Raw genomic sequence first — 17,166 nt, 5'->3', positions numbered from 1 at the left:
GGCTCACTAGCTCCAGGGTTTGAGCAGGTTGCATGACCTCTCTAAGTCCCAATTTCCTTCCAGGTAAGATGGAGAAGAAAACAGGACTTAAAAAAAAAAAGTTGGGAGAATTAAAAAAATAATTCTTGGAAGATGCTAAAAGTCAGTTCAGAACATAGGGCTGGGGTGTGGCTCAGTGGTGGAGCGCTCACCTAGCACGTGCGAGGCCCTGGGTTTGATCCTCAGCACCACATAAAAATAAATATACAACATAAAGGCATTGTGTACAACTAAAAAATAAATATTAAAAAAAGAACATATTAAGTGCTACATGAATAGTAGCTGTTATTTTTATTAAAAAGTGTTCCTGGCTTTTATGAGCTTTTGGCACCCCAATTCCAGAGAGCCCCATAATGTAAAAGGGGAAAAAACACTGGGTGGACAAGCAAGAAAATGTGGGATGCTGACCTACAACCACCATGTCCCTATCAATTTGGGAAGCTCAGGAGGAGCTTTTCCAGAACTCCTAAGCAGGAGCTTCCTACATACAACACTCCACTGAGCATCACAGAAACATTGTTCTCCTGCTCAGAGAAGAGGTCATGAGAGACCAGGGAGGCAGAACCAGGATTTCAGTTTGTCTGTGTGGTGTCTTTTGTCCCTCCAATGGAAACTCCATGAGGGTGGCTTTCTGCCTTGGTCACTGCTGGGTTGCCATGGTAACCTGAGGTAGGAAGCCATCACATCTGCTTCCTGAGCCTAGATTCTTTCTGTAGTACTGCATGGACCAAGATGTAGGAGAAGGAAGGAGAAGGTGGAGCCAAGGTGCTCTTCAGATCTGTGGATAAAGCACAGAAATCTCTGGAGCACCTTCATGTACAGTTGGTATCGGGAGCCAGGAAGAGCAGCCCTGCTTCCAACTCTCACAATTAACCCACCAGGAGGGGGCAGAAGATAAGCAAAACTGCATACCATTGCCAGGAACCCTGAGCCATCTGCATGATCAGCCTGGATTGCAGATTGCACCCACTCTCTGATGTGAAGCCTCTATGGGATTTGTGGTCAGGGAAACTGATATTGGATTAGAGCAGCAAATCTTTCCTCCTAGTTGGTGCTCAGTAAAAATCTAATCGAGTGATGGTAGACTGAAAATATCATGTTTTGACTTTGACTATTTTATGATCACATTTCAATCCTAATCCAAAGGATTTCATTGAAATAATCTGGCCAATGGGGAAGAGAAAGCTGACCATAAAAAAAGAGAGAGACTGAGTGATTTGGTCAAAGTCAGAAAGTCATTTTCAGAGAGAATCTGGAAATCTTTGAGAGAACTAGCCAACACTACAGCCTTATTGGTCACTCTGGAGTCACTGACTGTGTCACTGTTGGTTTCCATTTTCCAGCTGGGAACCCCAGAGGTCAGGCCACTGGGCAGCTGCATATGGAAGGCCAGATGTGGAGGGACACCAGCAGAAACAGCTGCTTTCTTTTTGGTGGCCAACTCATGCAAGGGTCTCTTCATTCAGCTGCAATGGAGAATCTGATCCAATCATCCTAACTCCCCCAGGTGGGCAACTCAGCACCGGATATGAGTGCGCATCCTGCCGGGGAGGCCACAATCAGGAACTGGTTCATGTGTTTTAGACGGGATGCTGATGAACTGCCTGCAGATTCCAGAGAGCAGAAGGGGTGTTTTCCTCTCTGGAAGGAGGGGAAATTCAAAACAAACAGCGGCCCCCCCCTGCCTCCCCCCCCAGCACAAAACCAAGAAATCTATTATCCTCAAAATAAGGGGAGAAATGACAACCTGTTTGTTTAGGCTCTTTGGGTAAAAAAATTTAAAACAAAACAAAACAAAAAACACGACAAAGACAGCATGTTCCCAGCAGATCCCTAAAAGCCGTAAGGGAAGTTTTGGCAGATACCCAGGAATAAACATGAGGAAAAGGTTGGAACTCTCCTTTATGATAAAGATATATTTATTTCCCTGACAAATCCTCAAGGATCAATTCCTTACATCAGAGATACCCAAGAGACCCTGTGAAATAAGGCCACATTGCAGATGGCAGGATCCACGAGGTATCTCTGGGGACTGTCTCGGTGAATTCAATGTGATTTTTCACATGAAAAAATGCATGCCTGGAAAACTTTCCATCCGACTTAGGCATTTTAGAAATGAAATAGTTCAGAGAGTGCTGCAACCAAAGCTCTTTCAAAGGCAAGCCATTTGGTGGCAGCTGGCAGTCTCTGGGAGAGCTTGGTTCTCCAGGGAGACTCCGCGCCTCGGTGGCACTTCACCAAGGGGTAAAGAGTACAAATGTCATTTAAAAGGACAGTTGGGGGAACAGAGGGAGTGGGAGAGAGAGACAGAGAGACAGACACAAAGAATTAAATCGTCAATTTAAAAAATTAACAGTATCAAGTAAAATATCTACCTGCAATGACTGTTTGCAGCTTATACCATTTCCATTTCTTACACTGGGAAATGAAGAGCTGACCTTTCTGGCTTCAGAATTGTTATAAACTGCAAATATCAGTGATACTTATTCTCTCCTCCCAGCAAAGGGGAACTCAAACAGAAAACATGCTTCAATGGGAAGGGAGAAATGCCCCTGAGGTGAGAGTGAGATTTCTTCTCCACTGTTTAAAATCTCTTCATCAGAAAGTCGTTCGTTTAGATTACATACTGTCATTCTGTCCCAGTTCTTTTGAGTAGACAAAAAAATTCCTTTACTAGTAATACCTCAGGGCATAAGAGCAGCTGTATAAGTGACCTTATTAGTTTTTAATTCTGTTTTTTTTTCTAAAATAGGAGAAGGGGCAACTGTTCTATCTCCTCAGTTTAACTCAGGCCAGTCCTGCTCAAATGAATCCAGAAACATCCATTCCACAGAAAGAGCTTCCCCAGGCCTCACAGTCACACAGTCCAGCATAAACACACACTGGCTGCCCAATTCCTTTGGCACTGCCTGGTGGGCTGTGCCCACTGGCAGAGTTGAGGTCATGACCAAAATTAAGGCCCCTGGAATCCTGCTCATTGTTAGACCTAAAAGAAGAGGCAACAGGCCGCTGGTGCTAGGGGCACTTTAAAAGGCCAGAAAAAGATACAGGAAGGAGACAGAGCAGGAGCAAGAAGAAGAACAAAACAAAAGCCATCGCGTGATCTACACCAGTACCGGGCAAGTGCATTTTGAGCTACGAGCACCAAGCTGGCAGACGCCGATCAGATCACCTCCCTGTGCGGAGAGATGTCAGATAGCTGGCATCCTCATTGTTACGCTGGTTATTAATAAACTCTCGGACAATGGAAGGAAGTGATTACATTCAGAGAATGAGAATGTGTGAATAGTTGAGTAATGAAATGGACTGGTCCCAGGCAAGGCTGGGGCCCGGGCTGAGCACGTTTTCTCCCAGAATGGAAAGTGTTGGAGCAGGACAGACTGCAGTTTTTCTTTTCTTTTCTTTTAAAACCAAAGATTCATCACCACATGGATCCATCCACCCTTCATAATCCTGCTGATCACAAGGAAAATGATTTAAGGGTCATCTCACTGCCACACAGCCAAACTCCTATTTATAAACACAACGTGTTGCTTTGTTTTGTAGGTGGGTAGTTTATGCCTCTATATTTCTATTCGAGAAGCCAACAGAGGTCTCAGGCTCCCGCTTAAGAGGGGGATGCACAGTAACACTTCTGGTTGGGTTGGTAAATGCATCAAGTCTCAGGGCCTGCAGAACACTGGTTTCCTTTAAATGGCCTGAGAGCGAAAACACAGCGTGGTGGGCCCCTGCGCATCTACTGAGCCCCACTTGTTCTGGGAGGCAAATCCCTGAAACAATGCTCAGAGCAAATCCCAGACCCTCCCACTCTCAGATGAGCTCTGCACCCAGACAAAGGCAGCTTGTTTGGTTCCTCCTTCTCTCCCCTCCTGTCTTGTCTGAGATTTCAAGTAATGGGGGAAGGGAAGGAGCAAGAAGCCCTCTAAAGATCCCATGAAAAGGATCTCAGGTCCTTTAAAAACAAAATCTCTGAAAACATCTAAACCAAGTAGTGTGGATTCATCCTTGTCCTCTCACTCCGTGTTTGAACCTTCTCAAAATTTGTTACCTGAAGCATATATGAGTAAAATCAGGGGACAGAAGCGGCTACAAAGGTGGAAGAATTATCTAGGCTCTGCCCCCTGCTTTCTTCCCTTCCCGGTGTCAAAAGGCAGATTTACTGAGCCTGACACAAGTGCATCCTTCCCATCACAGACCCACAGCTGAGACTCAGTTGGATCACCACCCCGGTGGCCCTCTGCTGGGACACAGACCTGCAGGTATCCATCCCACAGAGAGCCCTACATCTCAACAACCACAGGACTCAGAGTGTCCCAGCCCCAAACTTAATTAATCATTCAACGATGTTGACATTTTCTTTTTGAAATGCTAGTCCATGGTTCAGGGCATTAGTAAACATGGCCTTCTGACTTCTTTAGAAAATAGCAATGATGGTATCAAACTAAAAAGCTCCTTCACAGCAAAGGAAATAACCAAGAACGTGAAGAAAAAGCCTACAGAATCTGAAAAAAATCTTTGCCACCTGCACCTCAGATAAAGCATTGATCTCCAGGATATATAAAGAGCTCAAAAAACTTAACATCAAGGCCAACTAAAACAAACCAAAACAAAAACAACAAATAACCCAATCATTAATGGGCAAAGGAACCAAACAGGCACAGCACAGAAGAAGAAATACAAGGGGTCCACAAACATATGGAAAATATTTTCAACATATCTAGTAATTAGAGAAATGCAAATTAAAGTGAGATTCCACCTCCAGTCAGAATAGCAATTACCACAAATACAAGTAACAATAAATGTTGGTAAGGATGCGGGAAAAAACGTATACTCATACATTGCTGCTTTTACTGAAAATGGGTGCAACTACTCTGGAAAGCAGTGCGGAGATTCCTCAGAAAACCTGGAATGGAACCACCATTTGACCCAGTTAACCCACTCCTCAGTATATACCCAAAGGACTTAAAATCAGCATACTATAGTGACATGGTGACATCAATGTTTATAGCAGTTCAATTCACAATAGTTAAGATGTGAAACCAACCTAGGTGCCCTTCAACAGATGAATGGATAAAGTAAATATGGTGTATATATACACAATGGAATATTACTCAACCATAAAAAGAAAGGCTTTATGACTTTTGCCAATAAATGAATTAATTAACCTGGAGACTATCATGCTAAGTGAAATAAGTGAGTCCCCCAAACCAAAGACCAAATGTTCTTTCTGATATGTGGATGCGGACTCACAATAAGTGGGGAAAAGAAGAAGAACAGAAGTTCATTGGAGTAGACAATGAATAATGAAAGGAAGGAAGGGGGGATAGAAATAGGAAAGACAGTAGAATGAATAAAAATAAGTAAATACTTGGTAGCAATGATATTTCTTCATTTCTGTAGCATGAGCGGCCTCAGACACCAAGGAATGGACTTCCCAGGAATTTTAAAGGTAATTACATATCTTTAAATAGAAAGATCGCTTTTCACATTTCTAGTAGTATGGAAATATTTTCTCTGTTTTGCATCCATCAGCAGTATGTACACTCCTTGGCAGGGAAGGCTTGAACTTTTTAAATGCTGTGTACAATACCTAGCATAGTTGGGAGCCGGAGAAAAATGTTTATAGCATAGAAATCTTACAAGGTTGTTCCATGGCTCAGTTAGTTACTCATGGTCTGGTAAAGGAAAGGGATGCACCTAAGAGGACAAGGGTGGATGCTACAGCAACAGGAGCCTGATCTGACCAGAGCAAACCTGAGAGGTCTAAGAGCCTCTGGCAAAGGCTCAAGGCACAGGGGAGGGAGAATGTTGGTGGGCGGTCATAGAACAGCTTTCAGCAAGGTAGACACCATGCCCTCTGGGCACACGGAGACTCACAGGCAGGACTCTCAATGGTCTCCAACATCTCATTTCAAGAACTGTATCTTGAGCACCTCCTGGCAGTTGCTCCCTAGGGCGGTCTAGGAAAGAGGACTTTCAAATGGTGACTAGGTTCTCAACCTGCTTTTACAGAACAACTATTTGACACAGTTTATCAGTTTGGATACTAGTTAGTCTGTGTCTAATTTTCTGAAGGAAGCAATGGGAGGTCAGACGAGTACTTAAACTCAGGGCTATCCTTCCGGGGAAAGCACGTGGGCCTGTCCTGTCTGTGGGAGCACATTGTGGGCAAGAGGACAGAAAGCCAGGGGCAGAGCCCAGCCAGCCTCCTGGATTCTCAGGCCAGGGATTGGATTTCCCCACTGTGGGGGACTTGAAGTTGGCCCCTTCCAGCCGGGACTGCCAAAGGCTCTCCACAGGGCAGGCTTCCTCCTCCCAGTGAGGAAAGCAGGAGCGGCAGCAGGAGCTGGCAGCAGCCACAGCATGAGGGAGGACAGGGTGGAGAACTCCCCTTTGTGAGTGGATGGACTCCTTCCTGTTTGGGGTCCCTCCCTCCACTGTCCCAAGTGTTTCTCTGAAGTCATGGGGGTGGGGGGGCATCCCCAAGGAGCCTGGGCATTACAGGACAGGTTTCCAGGCTTGAACTTGCAGAGCTGGGAAGAGGTTGACATGCTCCCTGGCCTAACGGGGACTTCTCCTCACCTGGTGCTTCTTCTTGCTTTGCTGGGCAGCATCAGAAAGGGGACAGGGGCGAAAGGCAAACCAGAGCTATCCTGCTGCCCACTCCTAAATGTCCTCGCGGGGGCCCTCCACTATGCTATTAAACATTTGAAACTCACTTTAATATCTTGGGAGAAGGATGCTTATGTATTAGGTGTAGGAGTGGATTTGGCAGGAAGATGTTTTTGTGACTTCTTTTCAATCCCAGGAATGGAGATTTATGGCCTGATGCTTGGATTTCATTCCTGGTGGTTCTGTAATGTCAGTTTCATCTTAAGATATGGAGCTTTTGGCCCAACCTCATGGATAGCTGCTAGCAGGTGTTCTTGGTGCCCCTGGAGGTTGCCCGATAGATATGAGGGGCCCAGCAGATGGACCAGGACACAGGCTGCAAGTGGGGGGACCTGGAACTAGCACACGCTCACCTCCAGCTTTTTCTCTCTTCTTCAGCAAGAAGAGTGGCCCTCAAAGTCTCGACCCTGGACCCGCAGCATCGGCATCACCAGGCAATTTGTTGGAGAGGCACTCAATTCAGTCTTACCCAGACCTGCAGAGGCTCGGGAGGGAGGCCTGGCAGTCTGTTTCAGTACCTCCTCTGAAGTGGTTCTGATGTTTGCCTAAGAACCACGGAGCTGGAAGAATCCAGCTGGATGGGGCTGGGTTCCCTGTGACTAGATAAGGAGGCAGGTGACAAATCCAGGTTCTGATCTGAGACTGGGTTTTAACGGGGTTAGGAAGACTATTGTATGCTGTGTGGGCTTTGGTTTCACCCTTTGTCTTTCAGCGGGAGCCTGGGTGTGGCTGTGATTCCAGGCAGGGGGCTTAGGTTGAACAGCCTTCTCTCTGATAAAAGAAGACAACAATGTTCCAGAAGGATCCTCTTTGCAAACGTCTAAGCCTCAGAAAGAATGACCATTTGGCACATCTTTTGCATGAAACCATTCTGAAGACTCCCAGGGAGGGAAAAGGTTAGTGAACCCTGCGATGGTCTGGCAGACCCAGATCCAGGTTTTGTAGGGTCTAACGCTTGCGTAACACTGGTAGCTCTGTCTAAGACAATGCAGAACGTAGTAGATTTTACAAAACATACTAGCATGTGAACATACCGTCAGGGCCTGCCGGGGCCTCAGCCCATCCACCAGAAGCCCTGGGTTTACTGCTCCTGCAGCCCCACAGTAAAGCCGCCTCTGTGCAGGAAGGGCGTGCATCCTCTCCCTGGTTGTTCAGTTTTAAACTTTTTCCCAGCTCTGATTGGACAACACCAGTCCAAAGCTAACTGGACAGCTTTTAGCGCCCCTCCCTCTCCCATCTTTTCCTTTTTTAATGTGTTGTGGCAGTCACTATCTACAGTTATAGAATGACCCTGGAAGATGAGGTGGGATGAAAACTTCTTGCTTTATTTTCCTGGCCCAGAGGTAAGGTGACACGGCTCCCCAGATCAATCAGGTTTTAACCATGTGGCCTTGGGAGTGACCTTCATTAGTCACTTGTTTCACATTTCCAAGTAACCACTGCCCTCCTCTCTCCCTTCCCTCTTCCAACTCAACTTCTTCCGGTCCTTTCAGCAGAAGGCACCCTGCTCTTAAGTCAGCCAGATCTGGGAGCTCAGAGCTCTCCTGTCCCCTCAACATTTTATGGCAAAACAATCAGCCCAAGGCTCCCAGAAAAAGCAGAACCGGGTCTCCTGACCTTTGGGGAGGACAGGTGCTTATCTTTCTGTCATGCCCAGTGGTGGCCAGCCTCTCCTCACCTACCTGAGCTAGAGTAACCTACACCTTTTAAAGTCTGGAGGAGGCCCCTGGGAAGAGAATGTGGGTCTCAGCACATGACCCTGACCTCCACCCCTCCTCAGTGCAATCCTCCCTTGAAGATGCAGAGCAAACTTGACTTTCTGTCCAGGCAGTAGATATTCCTGAAGGTTGACTTGACCATCAGGACAGTCAGTATTCTGAAAGGCTCTGGGGGTTCTTGAAGAGACCTGTGTGTGACCAGCAGTTTGTCCTACATAGATGTAGATATATTGGTTCTCCCTCCACCACCTTGGATCCTTTGGGGCATTTTTTTTCAGATTCCCATTTGGCCCCAACCTTGGTGGAGCACAAAGCCGGCTTCTGTTGAGCATGCCAGGTGGCCTGCTGTGTCATGGCTGTCCCCAGGCTTCCCAGAGCCTACCCAAGGGTCGAGACCCATGACAAAGAGGCCTTCTCTCACACTCTCCAGAAGGTTCTCTGCAGGCCAGCCCTACCTGAGGACAGTAGGCTCCCACTGCTGCCGCTGATAATCTTCCCCTTGCTCCCCATGTTGGCCAACTTTGAGGTCTTCAGTGTCCCAGTCTCGGTCAGGTCAATGGCAATCTCGCTCAGACTTCGTGCCGCATGGATCTTGGACTAAAACAGAAGGATAAGCAGGTCATGGAAGGACATTCCTCTCAAAGAGGGGACAGAAGTCACTCGGTGTCCTGAAATTTAGCAAAGTGACTCATCCCAGGATCTGCAGCGTCTTGATGTTTGTGTCCCTCAGCCCCATCACTAATCACCAACACTGTGTGAAGGAGAGAGGGGGCTCAGAGCTACACAAATGATGGAATGTCGTAGGCTAGGATCCTGTAGGCTGAACTGAGTAGTGCTTACGAGCACCTGTTTGAAGTCTGGATTTGGGGAAGATTACTTAATCTCATGAGCCTCATTATTCCCAACTATAAACTACCCCACAAGGAGGTGAGGCGTTCCCTCCCCTCCCCTCCCTTTCCCTCCTTCCCCTTCCTCTCTGCCTGACACAGCAATCAATAAAAAATAGTGACTCTAATTATGTTGAACTTAAACATGGAGGAAAAATAATTTTCAGCTTTCTAAATGACATGAGACAGGTGAAACAAATTCAAGAAATACCAATAAATTATGCAATTATGAAGACCTCTTCAATTCTCATCCATGTGACCTTGGAAAGTTTGCCTGAAGGTCAGTGCCCTATTCCTGCAACCTCAGTGTGCGTGGTGAGAAGCCTCTGGAACAACGGCTCATGGGGACACTTGGGCACTATTCAAAACTTCTGGCACATGCTTGGCTTCTATTTTGATACCTACATGTAAGTTCCAGAGTCTTCATATTATAGCTCAAACTTCGGTTAATTAGCCCCATTTGGCTAAAGGACACAGTAAGCCAGAATCATAAGAAAAAGGTTCTGTATTCACAGTTGCATCCCTAAAAGTGATTGCTTTTAGGAAGGCTGTCTGGGCTCAGGGGCCTGCATTTGTCCTGCAAAAGCAGTCTGGGACTCTGAGGCCATGTCCTTCCTTTGGCCTCAGTGTTTGTCCACACTGGTGAATGACCACAACTTCCGGCCTCGGGCACTTTCCTCCTGTTAGCAAGACAAACGTCTATGAGCCAGAGGAAACTCTTGAGGCTTTTGCTTGTTTTGTTCACCTGGTGTGAACCGGCCTCCTTTTCTCTCTCCCCACTGGTCCTTCCTCAACCTAGACTTAAGTCTTCTTTCTAACCTGGACTTTTTGCCTTGCATTTAGAACCAGGTCAGCATCCTCAGGTTAGGGTCCCCTTATTCATGGCAGCAATCCCAGCTGCCAGCCTTCACAGGGTTTTGGCTTGCAGCAGAAAGCAGGAAAGGCCTTGACCCAGCCTATCAACGGCACCCATCTGGTAGTGCTTTATCCTCAAGCATGCACAGCGAGCACAACCCATTAACTTCTTTTCTTTCTGCACTACTCTATTATCAAGACCCATGTTTTTTGTTTGTTTTTTTTTAAGAGAGAGAGAAAGAGAGAATTTTTTAATATTTATTTTTTTAGTTTTCGGTGGATACAACATCTTTATTTTATTTTTATGAGGTGCTGAGGATCAAACCCAGTGCCCTGCGCATGCCAGGCGAGCACGTTACCGCTTGAGCCACATCCCCAGCCCAAGACCCATGTTTTAATAAAAAGGAGCCCACACTTAACCAGCTTGTAATAGTAACTCAGGATGACCTAGACTACTGCTGCATAGTAGTAAAGGCCTGGGGCCTGAAGCCAGAGAGAGCTGGGTTAGAATCCCAACCAGTTAATTTCTGGTGGACCTTGACCCTTGAACTCTCTGATCCTCAGATTCTTGTTTGTAACATGGAGATCTGAGAGTCATCACAGAGGTGGGATGAGGGCTAAATTAGATAATATATGTCAAGGCCGTTGCAATAGGAATAGGATGTAAATTAAGGCCTGGAAATGATTTGTTAAATGGGGTTAGACTGATGATTCCACCTGGCATTTTAGGGATCTCAATAATCACATGTAAAACCTGTCTTTACCCAGCCCCTCCGCTCCTGCCACACATCAGTCTCAGAGGTGGAAAGCAAAAATATGGAAAGGGAATAACAGCTGTCCTTTAGAAGGGAGACCAGATTCTCAGAAGCTTTAGAAACTTTCTGGAATGGAGATATCACAATGACCCAACAGTCTTAGTGAGGACAGAGAGAGGAAGCTAAGAGGAAATGTTGGGGACATCTTCTCCTTGCCGAGTCAAGTCCCTGTGCCAATCCGGAAGAGTCTCCAGACTTCTGAACGCCTTTCTCTGAAAGTCTTGCCCTATAAACATTATTCAGTTTAAAGGAGGATATTCTGTGAGCAAGATTTAATTTTTCCTACCATGTTGTCTCTCTGCTTTTGATTCCAGATGGAATAAAGAGAGCAAACTGGACTTTAAAAAGGAAAAAAAAAAAAAAAAAAAGGGTAAGGAGGAAAGACATTTACATTGGGGGTCAATTCCAGAAGACCTGGCTCTAAATTCAGAGGAAAAAGTGTCTGATGTTCCATCTAAACAATTTGATGAAATTGTTTCAAATATTTTCAAATATTTCCCTCCCAAGTCCACAAGACATTCCTTGGCTCCAGGCTGCCGAGATTGTTGGGATCTCACAACATTTCTGATCTTTGGGGTCAGCATACAGAAGTTACCAGTTGTAATTAGTGGCTGCCTTGCTTCTCATACTGAATGGACCATGGAAAACCAACTAGTACAGCCCCCCTCCACCCTACCTTGGAAGGTGCAAGGGTCTCTTTATGCACATGTGTGGAGGGGAGCTGAGAGGGGGTGTGGAGGGGAAGAAAGAGAGAGGAGAGGAGGGAGAGAGAGAGCCAGACAGACACTGCATGATGCCCCTTAAAGAAGGAAATACCCGAGTGTGAGGAAAGAACATGAAAATCTTGGCCACCCCCCATGCTGACTCAAACCACTAGACCACACTTGTCTCTCTGGAGTTGATAAACATCACTTGGGAGGCCTGGGCTCTGCTGAAGCACTTCAGAGAAAGAAATGGTTGGCACGGCCCTATACAGTAGAGTGGGAAGCCCTGCCAGCTGCCAGCCCACATAGGCTGGCCAGAAATATTTGAAGCTTTTCATTGGAAGGCCTGTCGGCCATCACTCACTCAGAGCCCGTGCTGCCCACCAGAGACGGATCTGATCTATAAAGAATGACCTTCCAGAAATGAAAGGTGCTGTAATTCCTATGGGGAATTTCATCACCTCTGATTTAACTTGGGGACCTTTTAGGGAATTTAAACTTGACGCATGCATTGGCCAGGAGAATAGTATGTTAGCTTAATAATGATGTTAACAAGAGACAGCACACACTTCCTGAAGCCATTTCACCAACATTGTGTCATTTGACCAATTACTAATTTAGGTCAGGAATTTCCTTTTCTGTTCTCTAATTGGGGAGAGCAAAGAGCATGTGATCAAAGACCAGTCCAAGGTCACGGTTCTGGAACACAGAGTTCTCCCATGTCCAAAAAGGGGAACTTTCCCTCACCTGTCTCTGGGGTTTGAGGAGTTTGTCCCTAGGAGGAGTGAAAGGGCTTTGGGACATTTGTGAGTATGTGAGGCTTTCTGGGACAAAATTCTATTCCTCCCAGGCTTTTGCTTCTGTCTCTCAGGGTTACTGAGAAGGACAGCCGAGTTCTTCCTAATGCTGGGGGCATTTGGTTTTGCCTCTTAAAAGATGCTCTTGTTAGTCAGTGATCTGTGACCATTCTTTCCTGAAGCTCACTCTCCGCATCATGGCTGGCCTGAAACCTGCTGAGCAGCCTTCCCATGGGTAGGACCACCTTTGAGAACGGTCACACTGAGGCCACCTGCTGAAGCCATCCAGGAGACTCTATGCAGAAAAGAGGACAGAGAGGGGATCTCAAACAGCCATGTTGCACTATCCATCGGGTAAAATGTGCTATTTCTTTTTCCCTTTGGAAACTGTGGTACCAGTGTGTGGGTGGTCTGCTCTCGAAAGAAACTGGCAGTGAGGTCCAGGAGACTTGCCCAACCCTCTACTCCTCACCATCCCTTGACTGAACAGTACCCATGTTCGAAGGTGTTGCAAGGCGTTGACCTCCAGCCTTTGCCACTGGAGAGCAAATCGCTGGCATCTGCTGGCCGTGTCAATGTGCAGCATGAGTCAGAATCTTTTGGCCCTGTTTCTTTTGATCCAAGTGAGCTTCAAATTCCTGGGCCAAGGCCTGTCAACACCTGGAGAGCTCTGGAAGGCTCATGACTCCTAACTACAAAAATGCTCCTCCCTGGACTCAGTCACCCCAGAAAGTGACCCAAAAATAAAGACCAGAAAGAAGATTTAGAACAGGGAACAGTGCTTTACAAAGGAGAAAGTAAAGCTGGACACAGTGGCACAGGCCTGCAATCCCAGCGACTTGGGAGGCTGAGGCAGGAGGATCTGTGCAAGTTCAAGGACAGCCTCAGAAACTTAGAGAGACTCTGTTTCAAAATATATATATAAAAAAAGAGGGGCTGGGGTTGTGGCTCAGCAGTAGAGCACTCGCCTAGCACGTGTGAGGCACTGGGTTTGATCCTCAGCACCACATAAAAATAAATAAAAAATAAAGGTACTGTGTCCAACTACAACTAAAAAAAAATATTAAAAAAAATTTAAAAAAAGAGAAAGGGCTGGGGCTATGGCTCAGTGGTTAAATGCCTCTGGATTCAGTCCCCAGGAACAACAACAACAACAAAAAGGTGGTGGTGGTGGTGTGTGTGTGTGTGTGTGTGTGTGCGCGCGCGCGCGTGTGCGCACGCATGCTATAGGCCCTGAATTAAAACTAAATTAGGACTGAAGGGATAGCTTCATTTCTTCCTGTACTATCTCATCTCCCACTCAATCCCAACTTTCTCCCCCAGGAAACAGAAACCCACAATAAATGAAAATAGACAAAAGAGAAAGAGCCCCAGCGGGTCCCAATCCAGTGATCAGAGTCCTGCCTCTTCCTGAGAAGTCAGTGGAGAAAAGCCCCCTTGGGTAGAGGAGCCCACCAGCCGAGGGGCCGCGGCTGTTCTTGCTCTGTATGTCAAACACCCCAAGCCACCGGATCCTGGGAAAAGTGCAGGACCCATGTTGGCAGGGCCTTTGCCTGAGGGTACTGGAGACCTGAGCAGGACGAGGGAGCAGAGTGTTGCTAGAAGCTGTGTGTGAACCAAGGACACGTCATTCTCCCACCCACCAGAAAACACAGGGCAAGTCTGGGTTGGGGGCGGTGAATCTCCTGGACAGATGATGTTGACTAAGCCCCAGGCTCCGGGTCCACCTTAGGGAAACAGACTTGTTGCTGCTGCTTTTTTTTTGTTTGTTTGTTTTTCACTTTTCCAGTTTTGCATTTTTAAAAATGGAGTTGGCAGTTGGAAAAGCCTTCAGGGTTTTTCACAGCAATTACCCTAAACAGTTAGGTGGTGTCTATTAGATGAGAACTGTTCCTCTCTCTTTTTTTTTTTTTTTTAACTCTTCAAAAAATAAAACATGTCACTGTTTAAACACCAAAAAGGGCTGGACTACTTGTTCCTGGGAGAGTCTCCTGGGTTCCAAAAGCACGTTCAGAATTCCTCAGAAGGATCCTATCTGGCTCTTGTGGCTCTTGAGCAGTTGATGGTGGCTGGGCCTCTCTTGACCAAGCTGCATGGAATGTGCTGTCTTAGTCTTAAAGAACTAGTCTCCTTCCTCCTACCTGGAGCCCTGAGAGGCAAGTCCACACCTGTGCAAGTCTTGGGCCAAGGACACGGGTCCTCCCCCACTCATCCATTCCCATCTCTAAACTGCTGCCTCGAGGCCAGCTCATGACTTGGTGAAAGGCCTGGTCACTTACCTTACTTTGCTTTCTGTCCAGATAGAACTGGTGTTGGCTAATAGCCATAGCCCAAATGGACTTGATTAATGCTGGACACGCATACCAGGTGTGCACTGCAATGCCACTGTGCCCAAATGTCCTCCTTGTCACCGAAGCCCTGGAAAAGCAAGAACCACAAGTTTCAACCTTGTTTATGAGGAGAGAAGCCGTTTATCAATCAACGGCTTTTAGTAAGAATACATCGGGACCTAAAAACTCTGGCATGAAGATGACAGATGAGCTCACACACAAACAGGCGTGTGCAGGAACACACACACACACACACACACAGACACAGAGGCACCCCCGGGTGTAGGCAGGGAAACTGACTCCTCAGGGCTCAGGATTCAGCCAACCTTCTCTCTTGTCAGGGGTAAGATAGGTCATTCTAGGTCACTGGATAGTCCTGTCTGATCTTTACCTCCTGGCACTGGGCCAAGACAAACCTCAGAGACAGAAAAACCTTCAGTGGTGCTCTTTAGTAACCAGGCAGCGCTGCCCATGGTGAAGAGGAACCCATTCCTTCCTCATGGCCACAGGCCACAGCACTGGAGGGAAACAGGACTTCCTACAGCACTCCAGCTCAATGCTCCTTGAAAGGTCTAGGAAAGCAGGAGACTATAAAGAATCAGCAGAGGAAAGGCAGGGAAGAAGGAGCCAGCTGATCCCCAACCTTCATGTAAATGAGGCAAACCCACGTGGAGTATGTATGGGGCAGAGAGGAGGAGTCAGACCTCAAAAGTCAAAATGGGCAACATTAATCTCAATCAACATGGTCTAGAAGGAAATGGAGTTTGGGGAAGAAAAGAGTCACATGGTCATGTTCTCAGTGATATTTGCTTTATAAGACAGACAGATTAAAACAGAACAATTGAAATTTGAGAACCTGTGTTTGAATGTACATCCTTATGGGGGGTTTCGTGGGGAAATTCGACCTGTACATCAGAAGAAAACTGTCCAAGACTACGATATCTAATTTAGAAGAAATGTGGGGTCATTAGGATTTGTGAATAATAGGATTTCCCCCCATGTGGCCAATTTTGACTGGAAGAAAACTTAAAGCTGCTCCTATCACGTTACTGTGGAGGCTGAAGATTTAACAGTGGGTCTTCTTCATACCAACTTTTAAGGAGAAATTCAAGTCTGGTGGTTAGAAATCTGATTCTAGGCAGGTTTTTCCTCCTTTTGGTTCAAACCAAAGTTAAGGGGGAAAAAAGTTGCCAGAGCATGAAATAGCACACAGTTGAAAGTAACTGAACAGGAGGCAGTGATGGAGGAGGAGACCCTGCGGGCCTCTGCAGATCTGAAAAGACACTGTGACCTGAGCTCCCCGTTTGGCTTCCATGATAATTGCCAAACGGTTACTCCTGGGAGTAAACAAACAACAACAAAGTCAAAGTGGAGAGGAAAAGTAACTAGATGGATACTTTCATCCAGGTAGTAAGAGCTGCTTTTCAGATAAGGTTAATGAGGGAGAGTTCATACTTCCATGGAAGCATCTAAATCAGAGTTTTTAATCTGGCTCTAACATGAATTTATCTCCTCTACTCATCTCTCCTCTCAGGCCCTTCCCACCCCACTGACTTTTCTATTTTCCCCAAACCTTAGAACTGAAATAGTATCTGCAAACCCACAGAATGGCAGAAAGAAAGGCAGGTAGGAGGCTATATGGGGGTTTGCAGTTCACTGCATGTTCTGTGTCCTGAGGGGAAGGACAAACGTTGGGATCCCACCTAACCTGATTAACTCAGAAAGTACCTTGGCCCTGTGTGATGTCCCTGTCCTCCCAGTTTCCCACAAAGGACATTTGTTACACGATTTTATCTGGCACTTTCCAACCTATCAACTTGGTTCCCACTCCCTTCCTGGCCTGGGGGAGGAGTTGACCCTGAACACCGTGATAAGGTGAGGGCATTTTGATGAACCTTCTCTGCTCCAAATAAGCAAGGCAGCAAGCAACAGGAGGAGGCGTCTAACCAAACTGCTCTATCGTGCCATGGGGAGGGGAACACCAGCAGAGGCAGAAGGCCTGGCGGCAGCATTGCCTCTGCCCCTGAGGTAGCCAACCTGAAGCAATTCCCCTTCCTTAGGCATCTGGAGAGTGGGTCTTTCCAGCTGAAGCCAAAATGAGCTTTTACCTCCCTGGGCCTCTTGCCTTGCCTCCCTTGACCATCCTGTTCACTTTTTTTTTTTTATACCACGTAATGAACTCAGGGGCACTTGACCACTAGCTGCATCCCTGGCCCTATTTGTATTTTATTTAGAGACAGATTCTCACTGAGTTGCTCAGCACCTCGCTTTTGCTGAGGCTGGCTTTGAAGTAGAGATCATCTGGTCTCAGGCTCCCAAGCCACTGGGATTACAGGCATGTGCCACCAT

At 46.6% G+C, this 17,166-nt stretch overlaps 1 protein-coding gene across 5 annotated transcripts in view; it reads right to left on the bottom strand.

Moving 5' to 3' along the window:
• The window catches only part of Frmd4a (FERM domain containing 4A), a 288,498-nt gene that overhangs the window by 32,057 nt on the left and 239,275 nt on the right, over positions 1-17,166 (bottom strand). For all 5 annotated transcript variants that reach the window (XM_071599955.1, XM_027928637.2, XM_071599956.1 and 2 more), the window contains 2 exons: positions 14,767-14,905; positions 8,885-9,026 (listed from right to left, as the gene is read on the bottom strand). In XM_071599955.1, coding sequence (XP_071456056.1) covers positions 8,885-9,026; positions 14,767-14,905 — 281 coding nt within the window. The remainder of the gene's footprint in view (positions 1-8,884; positions 9,027-14,766; positions 14,906-17,166) is intronic.

Source organism: Marmota flaviventris, chromosome 12, assembly GCF_047511675.1.
Source record: "Marmota flaviventris isolate mMarFla1 chromosome 12, mMarFla1.hap1, whole genome shotgun sequence".
NCBI lineage: Eukaryota > Metazoa > Chordata > Mammalia > Rodentia > Sciuridae > Marmota > Marmota flaviventris.
This window is presented reverse-complemented; position numbering and strand designations above follow the sequence as displayed.